Source organism: Ceratotherium simum, chromosome 5 (assembly GCF_057802395.1).
Source record: "Ceratotherium simum simum isolate JZ-2026a chromosome 5, ASM5780239v1, whole genome shotgun sequence".
Taxonomy (NCBI): Eukaryota; Metazoa; Chordata; class Mammalia; order Perissodactyla; family Rhinocerotidae; genus Ceratotherium; species Ceratotherium simum.
The window spans coordinates 34,373,168-34,392,861 of NC_141904.1; the positions used below are offsets into that span (position 1 = coordinate 34,373,168).

A 19,694-nucleotide genomic window follows, 5' to 3' on the forward strand; every position below is an offset into this window, starting at 1 on the left:
TCATTCCAGCCCTTATTTACACAATTAAAAAAAAAGAAGCAGCCTGCTTTCTTAGCTGACCTTATTCTCCCTGAGTTTCTGGTGTTCTTGCAAAATCCAGTAATTTTCCGTTCATACACCAAATTCCTGCTTAACGCAGGTGAGATGTTGTCACCCAGGCTTGAAGTGGTCCTTGCAGTTTGGATTCCTAAATGAACCAGGCAATGACCTTTTCTCACTAACTTAGTAACTTAGGGTTCCCAATATTTGAAGGCCCTCATCAAGAGTCTCCACACATTTTAGGCATTTTCTATCAAAGAATTTTGGTGAGTCTTAGGAAAGTCTTATCTCTTTCCTCTATAGTAATTTTCATTAGCTTTACTTTATGCCATAATGTGATTCCCAAGAAAAGCCCAGCAGATGAAGACGCACTATAATCACATTTTGTCCACAAATTCTAGATATGTACATTTATGGCATAGGCATTGCATTAGTCAGGGTTCTCCAGAGAAACAGAACCAGTAGGATATATATAAATATACAAGATGAGATTTATTGTAGGAATTGGCTCATGCAATTATGGAGGCTGAGAAGTCCCATAATCTGCTGTCTGCAAGCTGAACAACCAGGAGAGCCAGGTGATATAATTCAGTCTGAGTCTGAAAGCCTGACAGCCAGGGCAGTCAGGGATGTAGCTTCCAGTCCGAGTCCTGAGAACCCAAGGACCACTTGTCTAAGTCCTGGAGTCTGAAGGTCCAAGAACCAGGAGCTCTGACGTCTGAGGGCAGGAGAAAATGGATGTCCTAGCTCAAGGAGAGAGAGAGAGAATTCACCCTTCCTCCGTTTTTTGTTCTATTCTAGCCCTCATCGAATTGGATGATGCCCAGCCACATTGGTGAAGGCGATCTTCTTGACTCAGCCCACCAATTGAAATGTTAATCTCTTCCGGAGAAACTCTCATAGACACACTAAGATATAGTGTTTGACCAGCTATCTGGGCATCCCATAGGCCAGTGAAGTTAACACATAAAATTAACCATTACAGAAATCAAGATGAAAACAAGGAATTAGGATTTCTATGCTCTTCCCTGAACAACTGTATAGCTCCTTTGAGGTATGCAGCTTGAGTTTTTCATCCAGAGTTCTTAGTTATTCATTCATATTTTCATGCATTAATTCATTCAACAAATGCATATTAAGTGCCAACCATGAGGAATCAAGCATGGTCCCTCTAGGAGCTTCCATGGTTTGACTGCTAAGAACTGCAACAGAGGTACAGATAATGAGCTGTTGGATGTCATAGAAGAGAGTTATCGCTTCCAAATTGGGGGCTAGAGCAAGGCTTCGCACAGGAATTTGGCATTTGGACTCAGTTTGAGAGACAGGTTTTGAATGTGTGTTGCAGGTGGATAGAAAGAGATTAGAACACAGTGGAAACAAAAAAGGCACAGAGGAAGGATGTTTCGAAGGGAGTGAGCAGGTAGATTTAGGTATAGCCAAACATAAGCGAGATGGTGTAGGTCACAATGATTCCAAGAATTCAGTGGAAGTGGGTTGAAATTTACCCGAGAATAATATCCTTTGTCTCTTCATTGTTTGACCAACGTCATCAAGCAAACTATTCTTCATTTCTTGTGGCAGGGAGTAGAATCTAGGCTCTGGCACCAGAAGGTCTATTCCCTTCCAGTGCTCTTATCTTTTTGGCTCTTTATTTTGAACTCTTCATATCCTTGGAGGCAAGAATAATAATATCTGTAGCCTGGCAGAAACTCCTTCATTATGGTTTTGTATTGCCAAAATTATATATGCTCACATGGATAGAATAATATCATTTAAATCTGTTTTTTTCCCCTAAATATGTACAGTTCCTGAAAGTATTTCTCTCAAACAGCCTTATGCCCTATTTTTGCAGTTTCCAATTTATTTTTGCTTTCTATTCTTTCCTCTTTATTTAGAATGTTGATCTATCTTCTTTCTTCTCCCTCATTCATCCCTACTTGCCTTCATTTGCTCCCCACCCATCGTGGATTAATCTCTAATATAAATATTCTAACTAGTGGAATATGTCAAGTTCCCTCTCTGAAAGTCTCTTGACTGAAAAACAAACACATTAAAAAAGAGTATGTTTGTTGACTCTCGTAGAGACTGAACACTGTTTCAAAGGACATTTTAGGGGCACCCTCCAAATTTCCTCTTGTTAAGTTCTATCGCCTACTGTAGTCTACTGGGTTGATTGGTGTTCACGGTGTGTGGGCCTGAGATGGTTGAGAGGATATGTTTTGTGTGGAAATGGAATTTACTGTGTGTGTGGCAGCCTGGAGGAGTTCCTGTTCACTTTGGCTGAAGCGTCTTTACCTAACCCAATTTAATGCTTTAGTCACAGACTTCAATAGAAAACAACAAAGCTTCAGACACATTGAGGACTTCTTAGTTCACTCGTCTATCTTCTTGACAAAGTCCCTCAGTTCTTTCATTTCCAAAATAAAGAAGCAAACCTGGTCCCCTACAGAAAAGATTAAATGAGACTGAAGAAGGCTGAGGAGTGTGTTCCTATAAGTTTCTGAAAGAACTATCTAGATAATAGGTCAATCAGCTCATTTGTTAAAGTGATTTCTTCTTGATGCTTTCAAATTTAGGGACTGATTTAAATAAGTGTTGACTTGACCTCTACAGGCTCTCTCATTTGAAGAGGTCACCCCTTTTCAGAGGCTTTTAATTCTTTATGATTGATAAACCATGCTAATATGCAAAAATAATAGAGAACGTTAAGAAACAACAAAGAAAGTATAAACAGACAGGAAATTCAAATGCAAAATGGGAAAATGAACAGAAGAAAGTAGTAATAATACAAAATATCAGCTTGCAAGGATTTAATTGCCTACTCTGTTCCTGGATACTGTGGTGAATGTAAGATTGACAATAATGAGTAATACATAAAATTAAATAGCTATATATATGTAAGATCAAAAGGAGAAGTGACCTATCCAGGACACCCAGTGGGTTAGTAACAAAATCTGTTTCTTCTGAACTCTGTCAAGTCCTATTGCCCAATCCGTGCTTTAACACTATAGTATATGCTTGCTTAATACTTGACACATGGTAGGGGCTCAATAAAACTTTATTGAATCTTGCTAATAAGTGAATTAAGAATATATATCCATTATTGAAATGTAATAATGGAGCACCTTGGCCTCTCAGTTTCCTGAGTTCCTCACTTCTGGTGATGTTTTCTCTACTCTCTCCTAGAATTCGCCATTCGCAACCACTGCACCAATTCCAAATTTCAATTTCAAACACCCACTCAATTTCAAACATGCCTGTCTCTGACTACCACCTCCTTCCCTCCATACACTACTTTCATGACTCTTTCTGCAACAATTCTCTGACACCACCTATTTATTCCTACCACTTTGTCAGTATCAGTTTTCCCCTTTGTTTCCTCACATCCATGCCTAGCTTAGTAGAAGATTCTAATCACTTTGATGTGCCCTCACCTCCCTGGACTTCCTCTTCCTGCATCATACCCTGCATCCTACCCTACAACTTTGATCCTGCTTACTTCCAATTCTCAGTCTGCTCCATGTTTTTAAACAACTGGATGTGGCTGAAGTAAAACATACCACCGTGCTGACGAGTTTCACGTTAATTTTGTGACCACACAACTTAAATATGCCCTCATCACTGCCCAGAAATCTTATTACATAACCCTGGTCCATTCGCTCTCCCACTCTCCAAAACAATCATTTCATACATTCTTTCAGACTTCTAATCCCATCACCTCTTCACTTTCACCTCACCTCTTGCCTTAGATATAGAAACAGTGAAAAGAGAACGTAGGCACTTGACAAATCTCTCAACCTTCTCTCATCTTAATCCATTCAGTCTATCCAGTTTAAGTGAACAAGTTGTTCTTGCTCTCATCTAAGGTCAATCTTTCCTTTTTCTGATGGTCTTTTTCTTTTTTTTTTTTTTGGTAAACCCTTTTATTGAAGTATAGCATATGTACAGAAGAAGGCACAATTCATAAGTTTACTGCTCAACAAATTTTACGAAGTGTTAACACTCGTGTATCCACCATCTAGACTGAGATATAAAAGGTCCTATTATTACAGAAGTCTCTTTTGTCTCCCTGCCCTTTTATTATCCCCACAAAAGTCCCACAATCATGACTTCTATCATTATAGATTTGTTTTGATTGTTTTTGAACTTTAAGTAACTGGAATTATAAAGTATGAAGCCTTTTATGTCTGCTTTTTAAAAATGCAATGTTATATCTGTGAGATTCATCCCCATTTGAGCAGTTTATTTTTTCATTGTTTTGTATTGCCGTACATTATAAATATATTACAATTTATTAATTCTGCTGTCCATGGATATTTAGGTTATTTCCAGCTTGGAGCCATTATAAACAAGCTGTTCTAAATATTTTGTGCATAGCCCTTGGTGTATATTTGAAAGAATTTCTATTGGGTACATACCTAGGAGTAGGACTGCTTGGTCATAGATTCTGTAAATGTTCTGCTTCTTTGGCACTGCCAAATAATTTTACAGAGTGAATATGCCAGTTTATATTCCCACTGACAGTGTATGAGAGTTCCTGTTGTCTACATCTTCACCGATACTTGGTACTGTCAATCTTTCTCACTTTTGTTATCCTGGTAGCAGTGTAGTGTTATAATACTTTTAACTTGCATTTCCCTGATGACCAATGAATGAGGTCAATCCTGTATTCATATGCAGATTGACCATTTGGAATTTAGATATTCTCTTTCTAGAAGTGTTTGAGTGACTAGATAGATAGATAGATAGATCTATAAATACTTATACATATATACATATATGATTTTTGTTGTTTTGTTTTTTATTGAGATAATTGTAGATTCACATAGAGTTGTAAGACATAATATAGAGAGATCCCTTTTACAGTTGCCTCAGTTTCACCCAAAGGTAATATTTTACAAAACTGTAGTATAATATCACAACCATGATGTTGACATTGATGCAACTCACAAATCTTATTCGGATGTTACTAGTTTTGCTTGTACCCATTTGTGTGTGTGTTAAGTTCTATACAATTTTTTACCTATATAGATTTTTTTCCTCTGACACCACAGAACTTTTCAGTTCACTGAAAAGTGAACACTGCACCGTTTTGTTATCACTAGGATCCTTCCTGTTGCCCTTTTGTAACCACACCTGCCTACCTATTACTCCCCTACCCTCATCCCCGATCCCTGACAACCACTAAACTGTTCTCCATTTCTAAAACTTTGTCGGATGAAAAATATTGTATACATGGAATCATATAGTATATGATCTTTTGGATTTTTTTTTTTGCTCATCGCAATTCCCTGGAGACTCATTTGAGTTATTGTGTGTATTAAGAGTTCGTTCAAACTCATTTTTTAAAATTGGGTTTTCTGTGTTCTTACTGATTTGTGGATTTTAAAAATTATGTACATTCTATATACAAGCTTTGTTTGTCATATATGTCTATTGTAAATATCTTCTCTCAGTCTTTTGAGAATTAGAAATTTTTAATTTTAATGAAGCCCAATTATCAATCTTTTCTTTTATCATTAGTTCTTTTTGAGTCAAGTTTAAGAAATCTTTGCTATTCCCAATATCATGAAGCCTTTCTCCTGTTTTCTCCAAAAACTATATTATTATTTATATCTATGATCTATCTCAAATTAATATTGTGTGTGGTATAAGGTAAGGACCAGGGATCATTTTTTTCCTACAGAGATATCCAGCTGATCCAGCATCATTTATTGAAAAGTTCATTCTTTCTCACATTGAATTACAGTAACTGTCTTATAAATCAGGTGGCTGTATATATATTTGCTTCTAATTTCTCCACTATGTTCCATTAGTCTATTTTTCTACCCTTGCAACAATACCACACTATCTTACTTACCATGACTCTTTAGTAAATCCTTGATATCTAGTAGTATGCATCCTGTAAGTTTGTTTTTCCCTAAAATAGTCTTGAATATTCTAGGTCTTTTACATTTCCATATAAATTTTAAAGTAAGTTTGTTGATTTCTACCAAGAAATCTGCTTGGATTTCAATTGGAATTGCATTGAATGCATAGGTTCTTTTTAGAATTAACATTTTAACAAATTGAGTCTTCTAATCTATGAATGTGATGTATCTCTCCACTTATTTGGGTTAATTTCTCTCATCAATGCTTTCTAATCTTCAGCATTGAAATTTTCATGCCTTTTCTCAGCTATTTCTAGGTATTTGATATTTTTTGATGCTATCTATATAGTATTATTTAAAATTTCTTTTTTCATTGTCTGTTCATATATAGAAATAAATTTTTTTATTAACTTGTATCCTGCAACCTTGCTAAATTTGCTTATTAATTATAATAATTGTTTTTTAACTATATTCTGTGAAACGTCTATGTATCAGTCATGTCATCTTCGAATAATGACAGTTTCTTCCATCTTTACACCTTCCTTTTCTTCTTCTCATCTTATTGCACCATCTAGAAACTCCAAAACAATATTAGAAGAGACAATAATGGGCATCTTTATCTCATTCCAAAATTCAAACAATTTTGAATATTGTTGGTTCAGTATGTCAACATTAACTGTGATGTTAGCGGTAGGTTTTTTTGTGTATAGATTTCTATTCCTAGTTTCCATCTATTCCTAGTGTGCCAAGACCTTTTCTCACATACAGGTGTTAGATTTTATCAAGGTTATTTCTGAATCTTTTGAAATGATCATATAATTGTCTTCTTTACTCTGTCAATGTGGTGAATTATGTTAACTGATTTTCAAATGTTAAGCCTGTCTTGCAATCCTGAAATAAATTCCACTTGGACATGATATATATATTGTTTTCATATATTACTTAATGTATTGGCTAAAATTTTATTGAAAGTTTATATAAATGTTCATGAGAAATATTGGGCTGTAAATTTGTCCCTTCTTGTGATGTTCCTGTCAAATTTGGTATGTAAACTCATAAAATGAGTTGGGAAGTATCCCTTCTTTAGTATTCTCTGGAAGAATTTATACAAGATTAGTATTATTTATTCCATAAATGTTTGGAAAATTCACCAGAGAAGCCAATTGAAGCTGAAGATTTTTATTGTGGGCAGGTTTTAGATTATGAATTCACTTTCTTTAGTAGCTACAGAACTATTCAAATTTTCTATTTCTTTTTGTGTCAGTTTTGCTAAATTGTGTGTTCAATGAATTTGCCTATTTCATCTAAGTTGTCAAATTTATTGCCATAAGGTTGTTTGTAATATCCTCTTATTATCTTTTCTACTTGCTCACTTCCCATTCTCTATTGAGCCTCATGAGTCTTTCATTCCCACTACACCACTGTAAATATGCTTTCATAGTTGCCTCCATTCTGCAATCTGATGTACAATTAGTTCTCAGTTTTTATCTGACTTACTTATCTTTATCCCCAGAGTGGTCTTTGTGGTCCACTGGATCTCTCCTTTGTCCCATCTTTCTCAGGATTTCATATTACCTATCACAAAAAAAATTTGAGAAGCGGGGAGGAGAGAATTCATGGTGTCTATACAGAATTATTTTAGGTTCAAATTTTAAGACATAGGTTCTTAATCAGCTACATTTCCGTAATACAGTCTCTTATTTTTATTTCTACCACAATGATCTGTGTGCATGCTCAAACCTAATGGCTTTGGTTTTTTCCAATACATTCCTGGAAATTGCTTTCTCTGCAAACTTGAAGTCCTCCGTGGCCAGGGATCACATGGGAATGACTGCTTTTCATTGTTGTGCAGGGGGTGAGATTTTGTAAATTTCCAAGCTGAGAACAACCTCCAAGATTCTTCCTCGTTACTCTCTTTGTTGTAGGCCACCAACAAATGGCCAACCCCAGAATACAATGACGACAATATGTATTTTTTGTTTAATAGTTTAATGCACACCTGTCTGTGGGTTATGTTTTGTAGTATTCTGGGAAACTGGTTGGGATAATATAGGCTACGTAGTCCTAAGAATTCTGGGCTCCCATTTCTATCAAGCCCATTAACTGGCCTTCTTTTCTCTTCAAGTGCTTTTCTCCTAGTAGGTGAAGTACATGCTGCTATCTGTATTCATCTCCACCTACTCTTCAGGGATAGTTATTTCATTACTCACAACTGTCTGCTTTGTTATTTCCATATGAGTACCTTAAAAAAGTTAGTAGCCTACTTTATAAATTAATACAAATGTAAATCATTATGAAAGCATACACTATAACTATTCTGGATGGGGATCCACTTTATTCTCCAACACTTCATTGGCAGAAGTAGAAAGGATGGAGGAAGAACTGAGCAATAGGGGTCCAGGTAAGAGTCCAGCCTTATCATGCCCCAATGGGGGCACTCCTGCCTTTCAAGGTGAATCTCTCTAGCTCTCTTCCTCTCTGTGGGTGGTCTCTCATCCATTGAGTGACGTGGAGACTTAGAAGACATTCTTAATTACGCTCCAGGCAGCTATTACTACTTAGTCAAAGCAAGCATGTGAAATGATACCAATCTGCCATCCCAGGTCCAGGTATGGCTCCTCAACTCTGAGATGATAGAATTTTACATATCCAAGAAATATGGCCCCGGAAACTACAGAAAACCTCTACCTGAGGTAACACTGTGCCTCTCCCTTAGCCACTCATCCAACCCTGACGAGTCATAACTCAGGTTCTTCCATATGTCCTCAGGCTTCCTTTATTAAAAGAAACTTTGTACTGGGTGAAAGTAACTCATGCTGCATATGCTGTCAGCCTCATTCACCACAACCGCTGCCTTCTCTGCTCAACTTCCTTTCTGAGGTGCATTTTTACAACTTCCCTGTATCCTTGTCATTGACTTTCCTGAACAACTCCCCTTGCTGAAATTTGTAAAGCAGCTTCATGAATTTTATAGCAAGGCCTAGAAGCACCAATTTAAAATCTAAATAGTATAATGACTCCAAATGAGCAAGTTTGATAAATTATTGTAGAAAATTTCAAAAATCAAAATGTGGTAACATCCTTGCCACTCCTTTGCTCTACAAATAATTAAAATGAAAAATTTCCTCCCAGGAAATATATAAAACATTTTTTATTTGTTTTGCTTTGGTGGGAGAAGAGAAAGTAAATCCAGAACAAAAAATTTGGAGTTTTCTTTCTTTGTTTCCTCGGGAATAATCAATGATTCCACAGTAACAGAAACAGTTTGTCCTAACTTAAATAGGCAAAAACACAATTCCTCTCCAATTTCACCATTTTTTTTTCTTTTTTCGTGTAACTATCTTGGTGATGCAGCGTCTAGACTTCTTGGAACAAATGATGGAGTCTGGAATTTATTCTGTGGGTTTGAAAATGGCTTTTAGGTCTCCTACATGCTTACATGTGAAAACTGGTGCTTTCAGAACATGTAAAAATCATCAAGCTGTTTACCAAAAAATAAAATTTATCCATTAATGTCAAAACTTTGAACTACATAATAACAGGGAAATTTTGTATGAATTTATCCATTTTATCGATATCATCTCATTGTAAAGTGGTTCCCATCAGCCGTAGTATCCAAAAAATGCAAAATAATTTATACTCATGAAAGAATTATGGCAGATATTTTCTAGCTTTTGAGAAATACCAGTAAATGAAATTAGCTTAAAGGATGTACATCCATTCTTGTTATAGTTTTAATAAGTAATCCACAGGAGTTTATCAAGTTAAAAGGGCAGATTTTTTATATCGTAGCTCCTTTTCTTAGTCCTTTGTCATTGGTTAGCTGGATAAAATGAAAGCAGTCTCTGAACAACCAGATCTAAACAATTTTTTGTGGAGCCCGGATTATTAAGTATGACTGTAGTTTATCTGTGCTCTTAAGGAAATCAAACTGTGTGCTTGCAGAGAAAGTTCAGAGTTATTTTTCACTGATTACCTAAAGCTGGGAGTTGATCTTACACATAGCTGTAGCCATTTCCTGTAAGCACTTGCTCCTAATTTTATAAGGCTGTCACTTCTTGAGGCTTTACCCTGGAAAACACGTATATACCACAGAAGAGTTTTATTGCAAAAGTTTATCCAGAGATAATAGTCTTACAAGGCGTAAAACTCCATAGCATTGACTTGTTTAAAATAAGCCTATTTCTAACTTTCAAACAACATTCTCAAGCTCTATTAGTTTTTCTTTAAAAAAAAAAGGAAAGCAAACAGAAAGATTCTTTTCATTAAAAGATAAATGCACACAACACGTTGAACTGAGCTGATCTCATTTGTATTATAAAATCTCTATTGGTTCTATTCAGAAGAGCAGCATAAAAGTAAGTTAAGTTATAAAATAAATTAAGCATATGAGGTAGCCTTCCTAGAAGAAAATTAGGTATTCTGAGTAAAGTAAAATAAAAAATGTATGGAAATCAAATGACAATAAAAATGTTAATCAAAGGCATATTATTCTGTATTTCTTAATTGTAAGTCTGGTTATTAAAGCCCATTAATAAAGAAAATAAGTTGATATCTATATTACATGTAAATGGTCAAAAGGAAGCTGCTAAGGCCTTATTTCCTTAATTTCAAAGGTAATAAAGTAGACTGAAAACTGCTGAACCATGGGTCAGGAGCATTGGAATTTATTCCCATTATATGTGGGTCTCAGTTTCTCAATCTGTAAAATGGGTGAACCATCCTGCCTAACTCATAGCAGTGTTTGGAAGAGAAGATGAGGATGAATTTACACCATACGCAGATCAGTTTTGGCCATGTTCACAACTTCATTGAATGTCATGGGAGTTCTAAAGATTTACTGATCCAGTTTTATCAAACAAAGCACAGATGAGGTTGTGAATAACTCAGTCATTTGAAGAAGCTTAGCTAAGAGTCACATAAAATGCTTTTCATTAACTATACTGCCTGGGAACTCTAGTTTGGCAAGAGAAATCTAAAAATGAGGTGGATTTTCACGTGAACTGATGAACATTGCTCTGTATGGCCCCAGGCTGTGTCCTTAACTCTAGTTCACAGAAGCATCTGCTTAGAGATGCAGACAGTAGAGCAAGGATAGATCAAAGTGGTGTCCTGTACGTGGGTGCCAGTGACGTCATCGTCTTATGCAAAGGACACACACACTCAGCAGACCCAGTTGCAAAGTTTAGAATTACTAACTCTGGAACAGAAAATATCCAAATGAGTGAGGAATTAACTTTTTACTATTAGAAATGTTGGAAATGTTATATTAGAAATGTTGGAAAACCATGACCAAAGTGTAGAACATGATTCCGTGCTTACATAAATTCATAGTTGGCAAAAATATATCCCCCCTTGCTACAAATCTACTAGGATTTTTTGAGATTCAATTAAAGAAATATTTTCCAAAATATGTTCCTTAGTGCACTAGTTCTAAGCAAAATTAATAGGTGTACAAAATAAAACGTTTTAGAAATGTTGGTTTAATCACCTTTAAATAGGCTTCTGTAAAAGATGCTGTCTCAGAGTTTTTTATTATATGTCAATATCAAAGAAGATGCATTATGCAGCATTGCTCAAACACATAGGAACACAGAAAGCTGTTTTCTCAATTGAGCTAGCATTCTAAAAATAATTCATTGTAGGGAATGCTAAATTAAAGGATTTTTTTTTTAATTTTTTGTTTATTGCAGTAACATTGGTTTATAACATTGTATAAATTTCAGGTGTACATCATTATACTTCTATTTCTGCATAGATTACATCACGTTCACCACCCAAATACTAATTACAACCCATCACCACACTAAATTAAAGGATTTTTAAAACCTGTATGATACAGGCAAACCACCTGTCTGAAATGACCAATGAACTGTTATCCCCAACACACTTTCTAGAGCCGTTTTGTTGGCAAGGCAGACACCTGCCATAGAGTTCTAGATGTGAAATAATATTTGCTGAAATGTAACTCCAGAGTTTTGTACTTTTTTGAAAAATTGATAGCAATCGGATACCTGAATACTTAATTGTCTACTTAAGGACACAAGGACTATGAGGAGCAGAGTTGGCTAAAGTATTTGTTTAAAGGTTATACAAGCACATTATGGGCGTGGTGAAATTAATATCTGTAATGAGTTCAGAATTATCAACAGCTAAGAGGCATGTAAGACTTATGATTGGAAACGGAAGACTTCCTTCTTGTATCCTTTTATTCAGCCATTGAACAATTACTTACTGAGTATCAGGCATTGCTTGGTGTGTTGGAAGATGCAGGGATTTGGAAAACTTGGCCTATGATGCCTTTAAGGGGATGATAGTCTGGACAATTTTAATAGAAGAGTGATGAATGCTGTGAGAGCACAGAGGACAGGGCACAGGAATCTCTGATAATTTTCAACTATAAAGCATAATTACTAATATCCCCAGGCCCTTCAAACAATTGCTCTCGGTCGAAGTTACAAGGTTGTTTTTATATAGATATGAATTGCACTCAGTGGTTGTTAGTAGCAATGCATGGATTGCAGACAACAATTTGGTTTGTTTGATTTGAGGTTGTTTCACTAAGGCCGTCTCTATTTTTAGCAAAAGGATACAGTAGGACAGTGCTTAGTTTAGGATGGAGATGCATTTATTCTAAAGTTGCTTTGTTGCTATAATTCTCCATGAATATTAAAAGACAACAACAACTGATGAGCTAATATCCATTCAGATATTTCTCTGGATTCAGAATCATTGTACCTGTTGCATACTGAAAGTACTAAGATACACAAAACATAGTAATTTAGGCTTTGCATATTTATGCATGGCCTTAATATTTGAATTCAGCAAATTTAGAAGAATAAAGAATCAGAGGCTTGTGATTTTCCTTAAAAATCGTTCCTCTAAACCTTTATGAATTGAGAAAACTTGTCTTCATTAGATGATTCTGGTTTTGAAGTTTTGTGAGGCTGTTCAAGTTTAAAAACTCAGAAGTATAGTTGATTCCATAGAAAATTCCATTCTCAGACAGCAGAACTTTGCATTTGCAGAGGGAATGTGTATTAGAAATAGGAATATGGGTCATACTTTATGTTCATGTAGGTGAGCATGTATTTTTTCTAGGGATCCCTTTCTTCATTGCAAAAATACGTGTTATCACCAATGCCTATCTTACTGAATACTACAACTTAGTGAAAAATGATTTGACTGTTTCATTGTTCATCCGGATGAAGAAAATTTGGAGAGGTAAAGGAGTTGAAAAGGAAATATGGGCAGTGAGAATGGAACGGGGGAAGAGAACAAAGGAGACTTCAACATTATCTGCAGCACTCTATTGCTTTTATATATTAAAAATGAGGTGAAAATAACAAAATGATAACATTTGCCCATTCTGAATCTTGTTACATAAATATTTCTTGCATTATTCCTCTATTTCTCTATTTTCTTAGTTCGAAAAGAAATTATTACTAACAATATGATGATTCATTCATTCAACAAATAATTTGTTGAGGGCCTACAGTGTGATAGGTGCTAGCAATAAAATGGAGAAGAAAAAAAAACAGACATCACCCCTGCCCTCATCGAGTTTATGTTTCAGATGAAAAAGTGAAATGTTTGAGATCTGATAAAGAATGTTTAAAATGACAAAGTAAGGGAATGGGGGTGAATTGACTTGTACTGATACCGTGGAGGTGGGCTGCTGTTGGTATTGAATCAGTAAGCAAAGGTCATTCCATGCTGTTAGGAACTGTCTTATTTTTGGTCAAAATAGAGTTTAACTTGAATCGTGCACCGGCCGTGGGCCACAGACCTAAAGCAGTCTCTTGTGATAGCTACTTTTCTCGCTGGTTGCAATTCCAAGTTCACCTGCATTTTTCTTTGATTCCCTCTAGTATATGACTGCTGCCGCTCCTATGCAAGGGACCTACATTCCCCAGTACACGCCTGTGCCTCCGACAGCTGTTTCTATTGAAGTAAGTCTGTCTCTGTCTTATAGAAAGAAGTTAAGGGAGATAAACCTCAGCCACATATACCGTGGCCTCTCAGAACCCAAGGAACCCTTATGTGTAATTTTTGTGCTGCTCTGAAATTGCAAGATTAGTATATGAAAATATATACCTTTACTTGAACATGCCCATGTTTTGCTTTGCACATGAAATAAGCTAATTTGCTCTAGAGGTATGAAAGAAGTATCCTTTTCATATTTAGAGAAAAGATCAGAGACCAAATCACTACCCCATCAATGTTGACCACAAATACTCACAAATAGGGAGGAGAAAAAAAAGTTTGCAACTACTACTTGAATGAGCTAGTTCTCTAGTGCCTTGTTACTTAAAGCGCAGTCCCCGGACCACCATCTTCAGCATCCTGTGGGAGCGTGTCAGAAATGCAAACTATTAGACACCACCCAGACCTACTGAGTTAGAATCTGCATTTTAACATTTTAACCTCAGGGAGCGGGGTGCACATTAAAATTTGAGAGGCACTGGACTAGTGCACTGGTTCTTGAACTTTTCTGCATATGGAAATCATTTCAAGAGCTTTCAAAAATAGTGCTGCCTGGATCCTGTCTGATTTAGTCTGGGATATGGACTAGACGTCAGGATTTTTAAAAGATGTCAGGTGATTCTAATACGTACCAAAGAATAAGAACCCTGCTTTAGTGAAGGTACCTTGGCAGGTTTGTGGCATCCTGCAGACAAGAAAGAAAACGTTGTACCACTCTTATTGCTGTGGACACCATGAATGATGAAGTCATCTTATCCTTAATGGAAGCTTTGTCCCTTTCCTTCTCTCTTTCCATTGGACTGAATCCATCTCCTCTACACATCATTTTACTGGACAGAGCCAGCAAGCTACACAGAAAAGGAGGGGGCATAGAGCTATGCAGATGGTGGTAAAATACTTAGATATGTATACTCCTCTCTGGTAACAGCCATTATTGTTTCTTGCCCCTCCTCCCCTTCTTCTGATGACATTTGCCATTATGGTCACAGTGCTTTCCTTCCCATCAGCTAGTACTCCTCTGGAGTTTGTGCCATTGCTACTTCATGAGTTGGTCAGCAGCCAGTGTGTTGGCACCACTCCACGTGGAAGTCCACCATGACTCTCCCAACCTCTGGAGCTAAAGAGACTGGGGGAGATCTTTACAGACTAACTTGGACCTTTTAAAATATTTATGTGCTTGTTTTTGATGTGTGACAAATGTGTGCTAGTACCAAGGTCTGGGAAACAGAAGTTTAAGAAGACATTATCATATAATTTAGGAAACCAAGGAGGTCCAATTATTGAATCTTCTATGTGTTCCAGACCTGTGGGCCAAAAGAATGTGTCACTGTTAAATAGGTTTTAATTGGCTTTTCATAATTTCAAGAATATGTGATTAAAATACATATTCTTTGCTATATTTAGCTATCAAAAAGCATATAGGCCATCAGAAAATTATGAATCTGGACATTCTAAGCGCTTTAAGCATAAATCTCTGCCACAAATTTGCATTCCTCTATCTCTACACCAAAGGTGTTCGCTTATCTGCAGAATTGGAACATTTTGATGACTATAAAATAATGAGCACATTTGACAGTGTGGCTTATTTGAAGCAGTCTAATTATAGTTAAATCAGAGATTTAAAAAGAAGTCTTTTACTAGGAAAAACGTTAAGTACACTCTGATATATTGCCTTGAATTTGTGCTTATAAGGAAAAGCACTGATTCATTTTCTATGTAAAAACACTCTGAAAATTTACCAGTATCCACACAAGTAAATGCTGGTGAGAGGTTCAGGAAAATGCAAAATATCAAATAGTATATTAGGAAAAAAAAGACTGAATTAGTATGGGGAGAATTTTCAGATTCTAAGGAACAATTTCAGGGATCTTTAATTAGGGACGGAAAGTTGACCAAAAACATTTGAAACCTGACATAACTGCAGACATCCAAGTCTATAAGTAAAACTGGAGACTGTATTCAGATAGATGCCTCCTTAGGCCTACTAACTATCAAATAAAACCATCTATGCCTCTTTTGGAATCAAACATATGTCCCTAATTATGACCAACTGCAGAAATCCATTCTTGTGGATTTGGATGGGGGGAGGAGCAAATCAAAATTAAGGATGTTTGTTTCTTTTTCTGAAACTTCGAAATGAATTCCAATTCATGTTGTTGAAAACAAAACAAAACAAATCACATGCTGAAGGGAAAACCTGTTTAACAGTATCCTTTTAAAAGAATTCCAAACTTAGATGTAGACTTTTAAGGGCAGAATTCATTGTTTTGCCAAATCATATAGACATGGTACAGTGCACTACCCTGGGAAGATGGTTGGATATACAAGTTTTTATAGGAATCCTTCATGAATTTTTTTATTAATAAATTACTATTTAGCATGGCTGTATGCAACTATGGTTTAAAAGTTCTAAGTATGGGCAAAATGATTTTCCGACCACTTGGCTGCTCCAAGGACTTCTGATGGCAAGGCTTCTTGGTTGCATGTTGAGGTGAATTCCTCAGCCCTTATCCAAATGTGCTCTTTGGTTTTCCTTTGAGTACTTATTGTGGCTTTATGTAGGAGAGCACAACTTGATTCAAGCCAAACAGGAGAGAGGTGTTCTCTACAGTCCATCTGGAAGAGGGCCCTTTGCTGAAGCGAATAAGGCTTTTGTGTTCTTATTTGCCTCCTTAGGGTGTTGTTGCTGATACCTCTCCCCAGACAGTGGCACCTTCATCCCAGGACACCAGTGGTCAGCAGCAACAGATAGCAGTGGACACGTCCAATGAACATGCACCTGCATATTCTTACCAACAGTCCAAGTAAGTCCGGGCTACACTAAGCTCTTTCCCTCAAGATCAGCCGTCCTGACATCACTCTCATGTTGTGTCTGTTAGCTTTTGCTGCGGTACAGACCACCTCAAATTTAGTGACAGGCATTTATTCAGTTCATGATTATGTGGGTTGGCAATTTGGGTTGACCTCAGGTGGAGTTTCTTCTGGTCTTGACTGGATTTGCTCAAGCATCTGGGGACAGCTGCTCATCGTTTTTGCAGGTATGCTTCTAGATGTTGCTTGGCTGTTGGTTGAGTGATGGAAGCGATTGTGCCATGTGTTTCTGATCCTCCAGCAGGCTTATTCACATGGAAGTCTCAGAATTTGGAGAACAATAAGAGAGGAAGCCCAAATGACCAACATTTTTCAATTCTGTTTGTGACTCATTTTGTTACTGTCCCATTGGGCAATGCAAGTCACATGGCCAACCCCAGAGTTAATGTTGCAGTTCACTACCAAAAGGCTTGAATACAGAGAGGGGCTTTGCAGACATTTTTATTAAAAAAACCTACCATACATATTTTTGAAAAAACTCCAGTGTTCCCACTTGAAGCTGGGTAGTGAGCCTGCATCTTGATCTGTTTCCGTATTCATAAATGAAGACAGTAGCACTCCTCTTGCAGGGTTGCTTTGAATACCCAGTAAAATAATTTATAGAAAAAGGTATTGTAAAATATAAAACATAGAGTAGGGTCTTATTCAGGAATAAATGGCAAAGCAAAAATCAGGTGGGTAAAATTACTCTTGCAAATCCTTAGATTACTTAGAAACAAAAGTAGAGTTGGCTTTGTATTGAGTACTTTTGTAGACTGAAACTTGAGAAGTTTGGGTTGAAACCAAAAGGAATTAACAAAAGTTCAGTACATAGACAGATGTCTTGTCATGCAAACTATTCTACTTTGTAGATAACAATCAAAGCTCTGGTGAAGAGAGAATTCCCAAATGACCCTTCCAGTCTGCATAGTGTTGCTCCATCTCTTGATCGTCATTCCTCTTTAACCTTGATACACGTTTAGAGATTTGTCTGTTCTTTAAAGATTCATCACAGTAACGGAATCTTCTATATGTGGTTTAGCTTCTAAAGTCAGTCCTGCAAATTAAATGTACTCAGAACATGACTTCACCTTACAAATATAAGGTATTTGATTATTTTCATTATCATTATTACTATCGCATAATAACGTTCAGGAAAGATCCACAGTGAATAAAGCATTTTTTTAAGTTCACCTATAGCCTGTGTGAATCACTTTTGCACACATCAAGGCACACCAAGCAATATGGTAGTCTCTGGCACTCTGTTCCAAGCTTATTGGAATTTCTTTCAGTCTGCTCAGCAGATTACATGTGAGAAAGGAGCAGAGACTGGCTATGTGGAAGCACCATGAGCAACACTGGGGAGAGATAAGAGATACTGTTTGCCAAAAACAATTTTCAAGGCTTAGTGAGGAGGTGAAACTGGCTTTGGCTATTTCACAGCATAATGAGGAGATGAGTGATCCCAGATCCTTCTTGCTAACGGTTTAATGACGTCTGGATAAATGAAAAAGATGCTTTCACACATTCACTCAACAATTACTGACTGAGTGCCTGCTATGTGACAGGCAGCATTCTAGATGCTAGAGAAAGACCAATGAAAGAGGCAGATGCCTCCTCCACTCTCTTGCAGTTTACTTTCTACTAGGAGTAGACTCACAATCAATGGATCAATCAACAAATAATCAAAGAGAAACAGAATTGCAAAGCAGATTATTTCAAAAGATTCTTGTGATAGAAAGTGACTGGGTAAATACCTAAGATTTGGTATCATGGAAGGCGTCTCATGTAGGCCTGGATCTGAAAGATGATTGGAGCTAATCTTGGAGAGATTTGGAGAAAAAACACCCTAGGCAGAGGAAACAGAAATTCACAGCTCTGGAGGAGGTACCAGAGGCTGGAATTTGGTGACCTAAGGGAGAGCGTTGTAGGAGATGAGGTCAAACAGGCTAGCTTTTATAGAGCCTTTGGTCCTTAGATACTTGGCTTTGTGTAATTATTCTCGGTTTTATGGTAAGTGAGCTAGAAAACCTTTGGAGGGCTTAAAGAGAATAATGACAGGATTTTATTTACATTTCGATGACTCTGTTACCAATGGAGGCAGGTTTAGAGGGATGTGTTTCAAGGATGGCTTTCAGTATGTGAAATTTCCCCTTCTTGCAATAGGCCAGAAGCTCCTCTTCTCCCTACTTGATTAAATCAGCTTTAGCTGCCCCTACTTGTCGCCCACCATGAGATACTCTCTTCTTTCTCAGGGTTGTCCCCACCTCTCCATGGTCATTATATGATGTGGTGGGGAGAGGAGTGCTCTGCTTGATCTAGAGAGAGCATCTCTGCCTCTCATGGATTCCAGTGAGAGTCTGCCAATTTACGTCCACACCTAGACCCAGTTTCACTTGTAGTACCTAGCATCATCCAGGTACTATGCCAGGAGACAAGATTCCTGCCTTCCAGGGTTTACAATCTGGTATGGAATTTAGACCTACACATAGACAAGATTTGTATACTGCAAGGAAAATAATGAACCAAGCTTTTTAAAAAAGTCCTGTAGTAATAGGAGAATCTAATTTTTTTTGTCTGGGTAAGCTTTGATGGAGGTTGTGATAACTGGAACTGGGTCTTAGAGGGAGGAGAAATGTTCCAGGTGGTTGTTAACATCTTGACCAAAGTCCAGGGGTGGGAAAGCTCAGAGTGTTTCTTTGAGAAGTGAATGCAGAAGTAAAAGAGTGTGAAAAGACAGATAGAACCCAGATGCTAATGTCAGGTACCATACTCTGGTGGTTGGACAGCATTTCCTTTGTTCTTCCAATGCTGTTCCAGCTGAAGTAGACAATGGATTTGGAAGCAATGGAAACAGACAGTCCTGTTATTGCAATGATTTAGACAAAAGAGAACAAAGGTCTGGAGTCAGATGGTAGCAAGTGTAATGGTGTGTGTAGCAGACGGGGG

The 19,694-nt window shown here is 37.0% G+C and overlaps 1 protein-coding gene across 9 annotated transcripts in view; it reads left to right on the forward strand.

The window, feature by feature from the left end:
• Positions 1-19,694, forward strand: part of RBMS3 (RNA binding motif single stranded interacting protein 3) — a 674,890-nt gene that overhangs the window by 643,066 nt on the left and 12,130 nt on the right. For 5 of the 9 annotated variants that reach the window (XM_087430659.1, XM_014790089.2, XM_004419451.3 and 2 more), the window contains 2 exons: positions 13,781-13,861; positions 16,572-16,703. In XM_087430659.1, the coding sequence (XP_087286785.1) occupies positions 13,781-13,861; positions 16,572-16,703 (213 nt within the window). Of the gene's footprint in view, positions 1-13,780; positions 13,862-16,571; positions 16,704-19,694 lie in introns of those variants that run through there. The other 4 variants (XM_014790085.2, XM_004419445.3, XM_004419448.3 and 1 more) reach the window with 1 other exon arrangement.